The 16,775-nt window shown below is 37.8% G+C and overlaps 1 protein-coding gene across 2 annotated transcripts; it reads left to right on the plus strand.

The window, feature by feature from the left end:
- Positions 1 to 1,502: 1,502 nt before the first annotated feature.
- LOC139747238 (uncharacterized) lies at positions 1,503 to 16,222 on the plus strand. 2 transcript variants are annotated; one of them, XM_071659297.1, is made up of 6 exons: positions 1,503 to 1,568; positions 2,142 to 2,353; positions 4,581 to 4,733; positions 12,858 to 12,953; positions 13,683 to 13,901; positions 15,892 to 16,222. In XM_071659297.1, the coding sequence occupies exons 2-6, from the start codon at positions 2,156 to 2,158 to the stop codon at positions 16,069 to 16,071; spliced, it is 846 nt and encodes a 281-aa protein (XP_071515398.1). In that variant the 5' UTR covers positions 1,503 to 1,568; positions 2,142 to 2,155; the 3' UTR covers positions 16,072 to 16,222. The 2 variants fall into 2 exon arrangements, with proteins under 2 accessions (XP_071515398.1, XP_071515389.1); XM_071659288.1 differs by having other exon boundaries at positions 1,534 to 1,673.
- Positions 16,223 to 16,775: the final 553 nt, after the last annotated feature.

A 16,775-nucleotide genomic window follows, 5' to 3' on the forward strand; every position in this document is an offset into this window, starting at 1 on the left:
TCATGATAATTTTTGTACCTTGATTTGTAATTTGTGGCGGGACATTAGGAAATGCAAGTACCTTTAGTTCTACTGAAGAAAATACAAGCTTAGATGAAATGATCAGATTTTTTCCTTTCATTTTTAGAAGTGTGATATCATTTCCGTATGACAGCAAAATGGATTTTGCCGGTTGTACAGTTGCACGACAGTAAGAGCTGGAATTGAATGCAAACATTTTGATGTGATACCTTTTGTAACATGCAAACTCGGCCTTTGTTCTCAAAATTTCTACTAACTTTCCTTTGAATGTGGGAGGGAGGGAGGGAGAGGCAGCTAGGTCGAAAATGAAAATAGAGCGACAGGATGTGATGGAAATCGGATTTGCATGACCAGTTGTTCCTCGTATCATGACCTTCACAACTTATAGAGTGTCATGGAACCTGTTATAAATATTGTAGTTCCTAGTGTTATTTATATTGTAACCCCTACATTGTCATTCATATTGTAGCATCTACACTTATTTATATAGTAGCCCCTACACTTATGTATATTGTAGCCCCTGTTCTACAGTCTTTCATATTATAAGTCGATTCTGTTCCCGTTTTTCTTTACTTTCCCTATGACATTAGCATCATAATATTATGAGACTAATACTTCTGGCTGGTTCTTTACAGAGATCAAGAAGAGCAATGGTTCCAGAAGTGAGCCTTGCAGTACGCCGCTGGTAACCCGCACTTATTTCTGGAAGGTTTCCGTGACGTTGGTTCTCATTTTTCACCTTCACAAGGTGATTTTCATTTCCCAGAAGTTTCCTTTTTTCATCAATATCCTACTGCTCTTAAAGTTTCGAGATGTGTCTGTCAGTTTTCCTCTCATTATCACATATCCAGGTGTACAGCAGCGAGGTCGATATTATCTGTATGAGGCAAGAAATGGTTGCCAGTCAAACACTTCTGACACTAATTCATCAAAGTTTTGATCCACGGGATAAGAACTCATTTGCAAACACAAATGTTTCTCTTTTTCACTATTATCAATCCTTTGTCCCAGTCATCAAGAAGTATAACTATTATCTTTATAAAAAAAAAAAAAAACTGGAAAAATCTTTATAGGAATTAAACGCTTACTCGTACAGTCCACTAGGCATCTCTAGATGAAAAGAGAATTGTATATTCTCTCAACTATATTTTTCTAAATTTTAACCATCCAGTCAAAACATGCACAATCAGTTACATGTATGTGGTTGAGTCTAAAATAAATAAGTTAATAGTCGACCGTTAACTTCGAGGATGAGTTCGCAGTCAATTTGGAGTTTATAAAACAAGGTTTCCCCCGCAAATCGATGGTTTCGAAAAGTTATTGGAAATTGATCAAACTACAACAACCAAAAAAAAAAGTAGACGTAGATTTGTTGGGGGAGAAAAAGAATAATACTAAAGATGATACAATATTCTCGGGTTCGTCAGACATCTTGGTAAATCCGGATTTATTATCTGGGTCAACTGCGAACGCTCGTCGAGTTGTCACTTGTCAACAACAACTCCCAAATGTCATCCGAGCTGCCAGGACGTTGGTTGTTATTGAAGGTAAAGAATCTTTAAGCAAATGTCACAACATCAGTGGAAGATAATCTTCTGATGTAATTGGAGCCGTTTCAGATCAGAAGACACAACGAAAGACATCTTTTTAAGGTATGATCTGTGAGCCAAGATGGACTCCATGACCACTCTTGTGTAACTTGAGTAAAAATGAAAAGTGTGTTGAAAAGGACATGGTATAGTATACTTTACTGCACACTGACCACTTGTGGTTAGTTTAGTGCACTTACTGTGATGCAGAAAACTTGGTGGTTGTATATTAACAGTTGATTCATATTATTAAACATCATTTTAATGCTCATAAGATAAAGTGTCTTTATACATGCATACATGATTCGAAATGAAATTCTTTATTGCTTTAAGCTCGATTCAAGGAAAAAAAGTATAAGAATTAGAAAATAAAGATTATACAATATCACATAAAAGTACCACTTGAATGAATATCGTACATGGAACCATCATAATGAATATGGAGTATTTTAAGTTAATCATGATACATGTATAACAGGTTTGTATGTGACATAACAATTCCTCTTTTTCACAAGTGACTTTGTTTTCCAGGAAGTGCATCTGACATGGAGCCCTTGCAACTGACCGACCTTCCTCATGATGATATCATCTTCCGACACATATTCCCCCAGCTCTCCTTAGTGGATTTGTGTCATATACGCGGAGTGTCTAGAGACTTCCAGCAGCTCTATAGTGACTATATGTACTCTTGTGAAAAACTGGATCTTTCAGGCTACAATATGTCCAATGAACTCTTTCAAAAGGTGAGCATAAAGCTTCTCTGAAAAATGCTTCTTTTAACAAAATTTTATAGCTTCATATAGTGAGGGTCTTATGCTCCCACCACTGGTACTAGTTAGGTCCTCTGTTGATGATGCGTCACCATAGGGTACATGTAGTTAGTCCATTGTAGAAAGCATTTTGGGAGTGCATTTTGACAAACTGCACTTGTTTTTGCTTGAATGTCTCAGGGGCATTAGTGTTACTGCATGTGATAATGGTGGTTGATTTTAGGCTTAGATTATAAATGGCAATTCTAAACTTTCGGTCATTGCTGCTAGGGGTAGAGGTTTTAATCACAATATCCTTATCAACTTTACAATAGTAAAATACAGGTTGTTATTCTGGTTGCATTATTATGGGCAGCAGTATTATTAAGTAGCTCCAGGACCCCTTTTATGGGGTTCCTGCAGCTTCAAGGCTGTGCTACAATCAGTAGCATGAAAATGATTGACGTCTATGGAATGAGAAGTTCTTTGACAAGACTGTACTTCTTTTTGTCCTTTGAAGTTGATGCATCATCGCTAAAGTTGACTCTTGCAGTGTAACTTCATATAGACACAGTCAAGTATGATCTTTTTATTGCATGGCTGTTATCAGAATTAAGAGAAAAGATTTTGTAGGTAAGCAGAGAAATGTATGTTGGTTCAGGTTTTAACACATATATGGATGGAGTGATACAAGAGGCGAAAGCAAAACAAGGGAAAAGGGGTTTAGAGTAGGGATGTGGTGGTATGGTATGGTGGTTCATGACAGGCCTATTTGTGGATGATACTGTGTTCTTGGCTGAGATTGAAGAGGAGATGCAGAAAGTTGTAACCATGTTTTATGATGTGTGTAAGCGTTGGCAATTGAAGCTAAGTGCAAATTAAAGTAAAATCAGGATGTTTGAAAGGAAACATGGTGAAATTGCAGATTGCAAAGCATTATAAAGTGAAAGAAGAAAGTGTACTAAACTTTTTTAAAGATATAGGGAGGGAAAAATTGGAAGAGGTGGCAAAATTTAAGTATTTGGGAGCTATCTTAGGCAAGTCTGGTGATATGGAAGGAGAGATAAGGGAGAGAGCAGTACAGGGTAGAAAAATCATTGGGTCCCTTCAGAATAATGAAGGGTAGGGATGTAAGTGTGGAAGTGAAGAAAGGATTAAGGAACAGCATAGTCCTCCTTACCCTGACCTATGTTGAAACATGGACATGGGGACAGTCACAGAAATCTAGAATCCAGGCTATAGAATTGAGTTATTTGAGAGGAGCATATGGTAAGACTGGATGTAATGAAGAAAGTAATGAGTAGGTGTATGAGAGGTTTGATATGGCAGGGAATGCAAAGGTGATGAAGTGTAGAGTGGATGAAACATAATACTTTGAGATGGTTTGGGCATGTGGAAAGAATGCAGTAAAGGGAGTGTGCAAGGAGAGCGTATGATAGTTCAATTAAAGGGGTTAGTGTTAGAGGAAGACCACCTGTGACATAGGAGAACAGAATGGAAGAGTACAGGAATGAGAAAAATAGGGGAAGAATTTATGGAATGATGTACGTGAGGGAGGCATATAAGGAGAGGGATAAGTGGAGACACTTTTGCCATGATCACTCCCTTAATGGGAGTTCCAAGAGGGAACAGTTGTTAGAGATAAAGATAGATAGATTGCTTTGTATGAGAAAATTTCAAGGGCTAGTTGATCTATTACGCTTGAATGTAAAATGAATTTTGAGTTTTTTCTTATATTAAACTAACTCCAATGTCTCTATTGCATGTTATGTAAACGATTTGCCTCGGTGATTTAAGAATCATTCTGGAAGGCATCTTAGATGATCAGATTGCGGGTTGCTGAAGCTTAGTATTGGGCTTAAGTGTAATAGTCATACCAAAAAATGAGTCGTTACTTTTATTGATGTATTTATGATGAGGTTGAAAGTAAATGGAAAAATAAGTATTTTGTTATTGAAAGAAATAAGCTGTTGCTATGCAGTATCAGTTTCAATTAGCAAGAATGAGTTTATATGTTTAATGATCAGATAGGTAGAGGAAAAGCTGAAGTTCATCACAGTCATACAGTGGAAAAGAATTGGAGGTCCCCTGAGGATTCTAGAGAATGGAAAGGATTTGAGTGTAGAATATGCCAGAAGATTGCATGATGAAGTGCTTGTTTCAGCTTCAGTGCTTGAATGTGAAATATATTTCAATATTCCTATATTTCATGCACTTTCAGGTAACAGCAAACTGTGAAAGTTTAAGATGGTTGTCAGTAGCTGGATGCTCATGGTTATGTGATACCTCACTTGTACCCCTGTTTAAGAAGAATTCAAGACTGTTACATGTAGACCTCTGCAGCTGTAATTCACTTACGGGAGCAGCTTTACAGGTAAGATCATTTCTGTAGCTTCGCTGCTTTTGCCAGGACAATTCTTCTTGTAAGGTAACGTGTACAGTCAATAAAAAAGTATTGACATATTGCCATACTTTACATTCTGAACACAGTGCTGAGAGTGACCCTTGTTTGTCCTCTTTCAGTAAATTTATAGATTTTGATGCCAGTTCAGAGATTTAAGACAAATTTTATGACAGAAGGTAAGGATTTTACATTATAGCAATAAGAAATGACAAACATTATCAGAAATACCAACCATACCAAAGTAACAGTACTCATTTCAAATTCTGTTGAACTCAAGAATGGCAATACATTTTTGTTGACTGCACATCCCAGCAGTTCTTGCTTTTGTTTTTAGCTCATAAGCAGTGTAACATGATTAACCAGCTATGTAACCCCTTGTATAAACTAGACAGTTTATATGCATGTATATCAAGTTCACACATTTACTAATTTACCTTACCTTCCTTCCTATTGGGATTCTGCAGTGCTCAGGAAGCCAACCTCGTCCAACAGGCAGGATCAGAGGTCATAAAACTTAGTAATGTTCTGTGTGTGTATCTGTGGGGGTGAGTACTGGACAGATAGGAGGAAATGTTCAGTATCTTCAATTTGGATGTTGCATATACTGTAACAGGTCTTGTTATATGTTGAGACCATTTGTAATGTTGGTGAGAGGGATGGTATCCAGAATGCAGATAGGATAACTTGCATATGTCTTGGTAGTGCAATATCAGATGTGTGTATGTCTGGTGGATGGTGTTTAAAACTGGGTTGAGAAAGCAGTTGTTTAGTGCTTGTCAAGTAATTTTAGTATGTGTATGTTTTGTTACTTGTGTTTATTGGGGCATGGAGAATCTGTGAGTATAGGTAGTTAAAATGTGAAGCAAAGTTGTTTTTTATTTCTACATGGTATGAATGAGAAGGAGTTTGAGCTGTTTCAAAGAACAAAGTACCAATCTTATTGAGATGAGATTGTTTTTGTCTTAGGCAGGTATTCAGTGTTTGTGGGACTAGGCTGCTGTTGACTGTTTTGAGACCTCTGTTTTGTGTAACTTATAGCTTTATGTTTGTTTTTGATAGGGTGGATGACCAGGCAGATGATGTGTGGATTAGTGTGAAGCAAATGAATTGATTGTAGAAGATACTAGAGTTTTTCCTTGTCCAAATTTGGTACCAGTAAGTATTTTGAGGATGTTAAGCTTGTTTATGGCCTTTGCTAATGATGTTTGTGGTGTGAGGAATGAATAACCTGTTTGTTTTTTGTAGTATTCGATGCCTAGTATGGTTGGAAGTGTTACCAGAATCCATCTGATTTAGGTTACTCTATGAGTGAAAACTTGGCAAGACTTTGTCATAGGAAGTACAGTCTCATCAAAGAACTCTAGAGGAGTCTACATTTTCCTACCAGTAGAAGTAGTGTAGCCTTGGGTTGCAGGAGCCATAAAAGGTTCTGAGTAATGTTGGGACTGTACCATGGCCAAATGAATTGTGTTAGCTTACTTTTTTAAACATACTTCTTAGTTTTGCATGTATATCTTTCATAAAAGTAGTGATGTGTCATTATTGGTTATGTTCAGTGAAGGTCATTCCCAGCTTTACCTCCACCTTTACTCCAACATCTCTCCACCATCTTTAACACTTATGGCTAGTTATGTTCGCTCATGTGTTTTTGTATATCCTTTACTTTTATAAATATTTCTTTCATAATGAGAAACAGAAAATTGGATGATGTCCATATTTGTGATTCACAAATTAGTCTCCTGTTTAAGGGTTAGGATCTAAGTACATTGATTCTGGTTCCATCTTGTTGTCTCTTCTAGACTATCTCTATTAGCTCTTTGTGCTTCTTTAGTTACTGTGACCACACTTTTGTAGCACATTCTTATTTTGGCTAGATATAGGTAATGAATAGCTTGCTAGATATTTCCTTATCCATACTAGCGGACAGTTTGTATTCTTAACTAACCTCCCAGTGTGGGACTCCAGCAACAGGTCAGGGATGGTGTTGACTCCTAAATCCTTTTCGCACTGAGAATTCTGAAACATTTCTTGCTGTATAACAATTATGTTGAGGCCTTTGCTTTACATTGCTTAGGTTGGGTTTTATCAACCATGTAGCAGAACAACTTTGGGTTTTGTTTAGATGCCCTTGTAAATAGATGCAGTTCACCTCATTTTTCTCTTCCCTCTTGTCATGTGTAAACATATTCTGGTCTTCTTTTATGGATGAGTACTTTTATCCATATTTGAAACTTTTTAGTTGAATGTGATAAAATACCAGTAAAGTATGAAAATACTGTAAATTATTTTATTTCATAGTTTTACAGTTCTCATTGATATAGCTGGCCATTTCTCAGCAAAATTAAAACTCTCTTAAGCCAATATGGATCTACAGAAGGTAGAACTTTCTTTGATGCTTGACTTAAAAGGTTCCTCATTTCCCTTTGGAGAGTTAGATGAATCAGTTTCATTTGGGCAGCATGAAATAAATTTTTAAACTGTTTATCAGTTTTTATTTATTTGGTTATTATTTAACAAAACTTTTTTATTTTGAAGTATCTTCAAAAGATGAGAATAAAAAAATTACATATTTTACACACTTTTGGAAATAAGATGACTTTTATTAGGGAATGGGAGAGGAGGAAATGGAAGGTCTTTGACCATGTATTCTATGCTTACCCTCTTGTTACACATTTTGTCAGATAGGCTGAATCAGTATCCTTATATTTATTTATTAATTTTGCTTTGTCGCTGTCTCCTGCGTTGGCAAGGTAGCGCAAGGAAACAGACGAAAGAATGGCCCAACCCACCCACATACACATGTATATACATACACGTCCACACACTCAAATATACATACCTATACATCTCAATGTATACTTGTATATACACACACAGACATATACATATATACATGTACATGATTCATACTGTCTGCCCTTATTCATTCCCATCGTCACCCCGCCACACATGAAATAACAACCCCCTCCCCCCTCATGTGCACTAGGAAAAGACAACAAAGGCCATATTCGTTCACACTCAGTCTCTAGCTGTCATGTAATAATGCTCCAAAACCACAGCTCCCTTTCCACAACCAGGCCCCACAGAACTTTCCATGGTTTACCCCAGACGCTTCACATGCCCTGGTTCAATCCATTGACAGCACGTCGACCCCGGTATACCACATTGTTCCAATTCACTCTATTCCTTGCATGCCTTTCACCCTCCTGCATGTTCACTCCATCTTTCCACCTCCAATTTGGTCTCCCACTTCTCCTCATTCCCTCCACCTCTGACACATATATCCTCTTGGTCAATCTTTCCTCACTCATTCTCTCCATGTGACCAAACCATTTCAAAACACCCTCTTCTGCTCACTCAACCACACTCTTTTTATTACCACACATCTCTCTTACCCTATTATTACTTACTCGATCAAACCACCTCACACCACATATTGTCCTCAAATATCTCATTTCCCACACATCCACCCTCCTCCGCACAACTCTATCTATAGCCCACATCTCGCAACCATATAACATTGGTGGAACCACTATTCCTTCAAACATACCCATTTTTGCTTGCCAAGATAACGTTCTCGACTTCCACACATTCTTCAACACTCCCAGAACTTTTGCCCCCTCCCCCACCCTATGATTCACTTCCGCTTCCGTGGTTCCATCCGCTGCCAAATCCACTCCCAGATCTCTAAAACACTTCACTTCCTCCAGTTTTTCTCCATTCAAACTTACCTCCCAATTGACTTGTCCCTCAACCCTCCTGTACCTAATAACCTTGCTCTTATTCACATTTACTCTCAGCTTTCTTCTTTCACACACTTTACCAAACTCAGTCACCAGCTTCTGCAGTTTCTCACACGAATCAGCCACCAGCGCTGTATCATCAGCAAACAACTAACTCACTTCCCAAGCTCTCTCATCCACAACAGACTGCATACTTGCCCCTCTTTCCAAAACACTTGCATTCTTCTCCCTAACAACCCCTATCCATAAACAAATTAAACAACCATGGAGACATCACATACCCCTGCCGCAAACCATCATTTACTGAGAACCAATCACTTTCCTCTCTTCCTACACATTCACTTGCCTTACATCCTCGATAAAAACTTTTCACTGCTTCTAACAACTTACCTCCACAGAGCATCTCTATCAACTCAATCATATGCCTTCTTCAGATCCATAAATGCTACATACAAATCCATTTGTTTTTCTAAATATTTCTCACATACATTCTTCAAAGCAAACACCTGATCCCCACATCCTCTACCACTCCTGAAACCACACTGCTCTTCCCCAATCTGATGCTCTGTACATGCCTTCACCCTCTCAATCAATACCCTCCCATATAATTTCCCAGGAATACTCAACAAACTTATAACTGTAATTTGAGCACTCACTTTTATCCCCTTTGCCTTTGTGCAATGGCACTATGCAAGCATTCCGCCAATCCTCAGGCACCTCACCATGAGTCATACATACATTAAATAACCTTACCAACCAGTCAACAATACAGTTACCCCCTTTTTTAATAAATTCCACTGCAATACCATCCAAACCCACTGCCTTGCCGGCTTTCATATTCCGCAAAGCTTTTACTACCTCTTCTCTGTTTACCAAATCATTCTCCCTAACCCTCTCACTTTGCATACCACCTCGACCAAAACACCCTATATCTGCCACTCTTATCATCAAACACATTCAACAAACCTTCAAAATACTCACTCCACCTCCTTCTCACATCACCACTACTTGTTATCACCTCCCCATTAGCCCTCTTCACTGAAGTTCCCATTGATTCCCTTGTCTTATGGACTTTATTTACCTCCTTCCAAAACATCTTTTTATTCTCCCTAAAATTTAATGATACTCTCTCACCCCAATTCTCATTTGCCCTTTTTTTCACCTCTTGCACCTTTCTCTTGACCTCCTGCCTCTTTCTTTTATACATCTCCCAGTCATTTGCATTATTTCCCTGCAAAAATTGTCCAAATACCTCTCTCTTCTCTTTCACTAACAATCTTACTTCATCCCACTACTCACTACCCTTTCTAATCTGCCCACCTCCCACACTTCTCATGCCACAAGCATCTTTTGCGCAAGCCGTCACTGCTTCCCTGAATACATCCCATTCCTCCCCCACTCCCCTTATATCCTTTGTTCTCACCTTTTTCCATTTTGTACTCAGTCTCTCCTGGTACTTCCTTACACAAGTCTCCTTCCCAAGCTCACTTACTCTCACCACTCTCTTCACCCCAACATTCTCTCATCTTTTCTGAAAACCTCTTCAAATCTTCACCTTTGCCTCCACAAGATAATGATCAGACATCCCTCCAGTTGCACCTCTCAGCACATTAACATCCAAAAGTCTCTCTTTTGTGCACCTATCAATTAACATGTAATCCAATAACGCTCTCTGGCCATCTCTCCTACTTACATACGTATACTTATGTATATTTCTCTTTTTAAACCAGGTATTCCCAATCACCAGTCCTTTTTCAGCACATAAATCTACAAGCTCTTCACCATTTCCAACTCTGAACACCTTATGTACACCAATTATTCCCTCAACTGCCACATTACTCACCTTTGCATTCAAATCACCCATCACCATAATCCTATCTTGTGCATCAAAACTACTAACACACTCACTCAGCTGCTCCCAAAACACTTGCCTTTCATGATCTTTATTCTCATGCCCAGGTGCATATGCACCAATAATCACCCATCTCTCTCCATCCACTTTCAGTTTTCCCCATATCAATCTAGAGTTTACTTTTTTACACTTTATCACATACTCCCACCACTCCTGTTTCAGGAGTAGTGCTCTCCTTCTCTTGCTCTTGTCATCTCACTAACCCATGACTTTACTCCCAAGACATTCCCAAACCACTCTTCCCCTGTACCCTTGAGCTTCGTTTCACTCAGAGCAAAACATGCAGGTTCCTTTCCTCAAAGATACTACCTATCTCTCCATTAATCATAATACTTTCTAAGTGCTCCTGCATAACACCAGATGCTTTCTTAGAAAGAGGTCATAGGTAATAGTGGACTCTTTGTTAGAAAGAGGTCCAGAGATAATTTTAAGAAACAATACTTTCTATTTTAAATTTTTCACTTCTTCATTATTTACACTTTTGCCCACATATTAACATAATTAAAAAAATTCTTATTATTTCTTTCATCTGTCATTAGACACTTATTCCATCTTTTGATCCATTCACAATAACCAGGGCTCGGTCATTGGGAAAATGCATATCCCAATCATTACCATCTCAGATGAATGAAAGATGAAATAAAGAATGTAAGAAAAGAGATGCAGCAAGGGTTGATTGCAGCTCCTCAAGCATTTGTGGACCTAAGTTAAAGATGGAAAGGTTATAGGAAGAGGAAGGATGAAAACAGGGGGAGTAACACAGCTTCATTCTATATGAAAAAGTGGTATCATAGTGGTTGACCCTTGTGTGGCTGGTCTCAACACAGATATCCCGGGAAGCAGTGGCCAGTCGTACTATGGGGCCAGGTCATAGAGGCTGAGATGCATGCATACAGTTCACAAAAACAAAGACTGAAATTGGCAAGAGACAAGGCAACACATTTGAATCAGTAATACACAAATAGTTATAAGCTTTGCATCCTTCTCGCTGGAAAGGGGATATGTGAGTGTTAAAATTTTAAGGATATCATGATAGGATATGTAGTGCCCGTGATAGTGAAGTGTCCATTTCTTTATAGAGTATCGAGTTTGATCCTAAATCAGAGTATACTTTCAGTGACTTTCACCACACTTCCTTTTTACTTGTATGTTTGGAGTGCTTTTGCCATTTCCAATGTTGGTGAGGTAGCACCAGGAATAGATAAAGAAAGGCCACATCCATTGTCTAGCTGTTATGTGTGAATGCACTGAAACCACGCCTCCTTATCCACAACCAGGCCTCACAGACCTTTACATTGTTTACCCTGCACACTTCACATACCTTGGTTCAGTCCATTGACAGCATGTAAACCCTGTATACCACATCACTCCAATTCAGACAATCCTGTGTACTGCTTTCACTCTCTTGCATGTTCAGACCATGATCACTCAGAATCTTTTTCCGTTCATACTTTGATCTCCCATTGGTCTCCCCGTTCTCCTTGTTCCCTCCACTTGTGATTTATATATAACCTCTTTGTCAGTTTTTCCTCACTCATTCTCTTCGTATGTCCACACCATTTTAGCACACCCTCTTTAGTTCTTCTACCTCACTTTTTATTACCTTTTCATCACTATTTACACATTTTCTTTTCTTCTGTTATGTTGTGAATCAACTGCATACAGGTATGCATCTTTTTGTGGGAATCACTTTTGCGGAAATGGGATCTCCATTGCCAATCCTGGAGGCTGGGAAAGGGTAAATAAGCTCAGTTACTTGGAATAGACTTGCTACTTGAAATTTATCTTCATAACGGTAGTGGCATATTACTTTTTAATAGTTTTGAGTTATTCATAAAAGTCTTCTTTCCATGTGGCTTATTCCTTTTCTTTTTTTCATGAAGTTGATAAGCAATTTCAGTTTTTTCTGAAGTGTGTGGGTTTGTATCTTTGTGGTTTGTCACTCTCCATAGTGTAAGATGCTTTGTATGTTTTCTCACATGAAAAGGCTTAACTTACATGACTTATCTGGGCACCAGATAATTAAAACTCCACATTTCCTCCCCAAATAAAACAAAAAAGGTCAGTTTTTCCAGCTATGTTTGCTTATAAACATCTTATAGGTATTGGAAATGAATAATTGTCATATTTAATTTCAGTTTTGCTTACTGGCAATAAGAATAGGTATATTCTTATGGTTCCTGGTTCAGCCTGTGATGGGTGGGTGGAGTTGAGGAAGGGGATGGCAGCAAGTCCATAATTGTGAACTGCTTACCCTTGTAATCTACAAGTTTCAGCCAGAGAAAAGTTTCTCTGGTCAGAAGTATCAGTGATCGCATTGGTTAGGTTAATTACCAAGCAATAACTTCTGAATACCAATATTTTGCTATCTTTAGAGTTGCTATCTAGTTTCTATACTAGGAAATTACTTTTATAAATGTGATAAAACATTTATTTCAGAATTTGGTTGTACACTGCAAGAAGCTAAAAACATTGCTGTTGGCAGACTGTTCTTGGTTAACACTTGGTTGTTGGCAGGTCATAATCTTGCACCAGGTAAGTCAGCTGCTTACCCTTGATGGTTTTTCCATATATGTTTCCTTATCCTGTTTTATTTCTTCTTATTCTATCCCCCCTTCTCCCAGTGTAAAACCAGGATTGTTCATGTTGTAGAACACTCTCCTTCATGTACCCTCTAAATCTGGTCTTCCTCTGTTAGAAGTGTAGGCAAAATGTGGAAACTGGCCAAAACAAGCTTTTACTATTTTAATGCTTTAAAACACGGGAATAATGGTGTGAAATTTAATTGGACTGTAAGACAGTAAACCTTAAGAGTTGGATATCATGAGGTTATGATGTAAATTAAGAACAGTGAATAGAATGAGAATTGAAGATGTCAGAAACATAGAAGGGAAAGTGTGAAAGTGACATGCAAATTTGTTTAGGTACTGTATGAGGAAAATAGAAGAAAAGATGTTTAAGTCAGGTAAAAGAAAGAAGAGGAGGGGAGGACTGAAAATTTGTGAAAGGACAGGCCATGTGAAGTGAAGGCATACAATCCTTGGGACTGTGCATGGCTGGGTTGCATAGAGTAGATTACGCAGGGGTGACCCTGCTGGATAGTGGTAGGTGTCATATTGTATATATGTTGTATATATTGAAATGAGAGGTCTTTTTTTCCATATTTATATGATTATTAAACCTGTAGATATTTAAGCATCAGATCTGTACTTAAATAGATAAAAAAATATTCAGACCCTGTAGCTCTAGTCTAGATATTTTCAGATGCACCTACAACACATTAATATGGCAGGCTGCTGGGATGTGGATGACCAAACCCTAGAGCAGTTCTTCCACAGGTTCACCAAGCTTAGGGAAGTACATCTGAGTAAGGTAGAGCCACTAAATGATGAAACTCTCCGTAGCCTAGCTATCAACTGTCCTAACATGGAAAGCCTGAATGTGGCTGGCTGCTGGAAGATCACTGACCAGGGACTCAAGAAGGTAAAACCATGTTATTGACTCCTTTCTCGGGCCTTATCTAAGAATTTTACTTGTTTCTCAAAATCTGTAACATGAGAATTTTGTAAGACCATCCTGGATGCAATATTCCATAATTCATACTTTTTCCATTATTTTGTATCATTAGTATATCTTTACACTTATCAGTGTCCCTCTCCTTTATTTTTTTTAACCTCACCTCATTAGGATCTGGCGCTTTAGAAATTTCACAAGATCACATCACAATGTTCCTCTTATTCCTATATTATTCCTAATCTTCCTTAATCATTTACCTTTCACATATAGCTCTTACCTTTCCCTGGTATTCTAATTTATCCTTTTCCTTTATCAAACACTTCTCACTTAGAACTGTCTCACTCATCCCTGTTCCTCAACCAAGATTTTTGTCCTTTACATATAAAACTCTGGCATCTAACCCAACCTTGTCTCACTTAAATACACTTCCACTTATCTCTTTGAATGGCATTCCTTTCATCATGAAGCCAAATGAAATCTTATTTGTTTCGTGCTTCTGCCTATTATAGTGATTTCATTCTCAGTTTTAAGGGGTGGATCAAGTACATTTCACCTTGAAACATTACTTACATCCTCATCACATATCCAGTATGTATCAGATTGTAACATGGACATGCACAGTTATAAAAGTGCTCCTTATTTTTTCACTTTTCACACTAAATTGATTTGTGAAATAAATTCAGCATCTCCCTGTGAACCACCTTCATACACAAGTTGCTTCCATCTTGTCCAGTCCCCTGTCCTTTAGCATCTTCATCTGAAATGTCCCTAGACCTGAACAGTTCTTTTTTTTACATAAATCCATCTATTCTGTAGTCCACTCTTCCTTTTACCATGTACTTTACTTCTGTATATCTTCTTGACTAACATATCATTTGCAAATTGTTCTACATGACCATACCATCTTAAAAGACTCGTCTGTGTGCCACCCTAATGCTTGCTTCTCTCAACATATCTTTCTCGCATTCATTTTTCATTTGGTCTGTCCCCCTGGTTCCAGCTATACCACATATGCTCGTCCATGTCTACTGCTCTGTTTTTTTGTGAGTTCTGGGACAAGAACCCCTTAATGTGAGCTTCTCGCACATATTGCTCCTGCCAATTTGCCAAAAGGCAGGGCTAGCACATAGCACTCACTGCAGGAAAAAGCTAGAGTTATGAAGAATAAGTTGTGTGAATCAAGTGTTGTCAAGTATTATGTGTGATGAGGAGAGTATGTATGTTTGTGAACAGAATGCCAGCAGTCCATATTAGGGCGAGGCAGAAAAGACAGCCACCTTGGTCAGAGAAGTGTAATTTGACAACCACTAAAGTGCTGGCTCACTATGTCCCCATCAATACACACACACACACACACACACACCCAATATCTTGTTAGATATTGCTGGTAATAAACCTCCTTGGTGAGTGGCTGCTTACCATATACTAACATCCCTCTCAAAATTAACTTACTTTTTTATTCGCATTCACATTCTACAAATGGTGTGCCACTTTATTAAACATTAGTTTACCTTACAGCACCATCATCTGCATACAACTACTGCAGCAACTAAAACTCTGTTTCTGCACATCATACCACAGTCATCCTACCTCTTTTTTTTTTTGTTTTTAATAATGACCAACATGTCAAATAAAAACATACCCCAATCAAAAACCTTATCAGTTGAAAGGAAAAAAAGTGAGAAAAGGAATGTAGAAATTCATCATGGCAGGAATATGTTTTGTGTAAAAGATTATGAAGATTTTCATAAATATTTGAGCATTTTCTTTTAATTTCCCATAGGAATGTTCATACATTTTCAAAAGACCAGCAACTTTTTTTGTGTTGGCTTGCTTTTATTCTGATCATTTTGGTGTCGATAGACTTTAACATTACAAGTATAGAAAATTATCTCAGGAGGAACGAAAATATGATTATGAAAAGTTGATAAACTTTCTTATGATGTTTTCTTCACAGGTTGTTGACTACTGCAAAAAGCTAAAGGTGCTCAATGTTCAAGACTGTAGGCGTGTGACCGAACAATACTTATGTAGTTTGTGTGTCAGGGGTATTCTAGTCATCTCTGGGTACTCATTGGCTGATATGGTCAAGAGAAGAAAGCAAGTAAATTACCTTAGAATTAATGTACAAATCTAGTCTCATTCATCTTCCCATAGCCTGACTTATCTGTACCTTCATGGGTAAGTTATCATACATCACGTAACTGATGTTTATTTCATCTCGTATATCACCCTATTACTGAGCTGATTCATATTTTCTCATAAATTACCTTAATACTTTGAAAGTTCTTGCTCTCTCATACACACCCAAGTGTAATGGTTCTTGTCACCTCACACACAGACCATACCATATAGCAAATCAGGACTAGGATACTGCTTCATATTATAAACCATCACGCATGCTGTGATGATTATGTTACCTGTTTTTGTATCAAGATGGATTTGTTACCTCATTTGCTATACCATTACTGGTCAGTAAAGTAACTACATACGTTGGCCTAATGCTGTGGCAGTTAATCTTTCCTCTTGTATCATCCCAAAGCAGTGTTGGATCTTGTGACATTATATACCAGCCTAGTGACTATAACATTGTTATTACTTCTTACTCAAGTTCTTTTTGATGTTTCATAATACTTCATACACCATATTATTGCTCATCCCATTTCATGTTACTTCTTATTCTTCATGAATTTGACAATTCATGTTAATCCTTTCATTGCAGTTCTACAATGGTTGTTACTTTATCCACCACCCAAGTACTATGAAATTTCATGTTTCTTCATTTCAACATTGTGATGATTAATATACTTTATACACCACCCCAGTACTATGTCGGTTCTT

This window comes from Panulirus ornatus, chromosome 5 (genome assembly GCF_036320965.1).
Source record: "Panulirus ornatus isolate Po-2019 chromosome 5, ASM3632096v1, whole genome shotgun sequence".
NCBI lineage: Eukaryota > Metazoa > Arthropoda > Malacostraca > Decapoda > Palinuridae > Panulirus > Panulirus ornatus.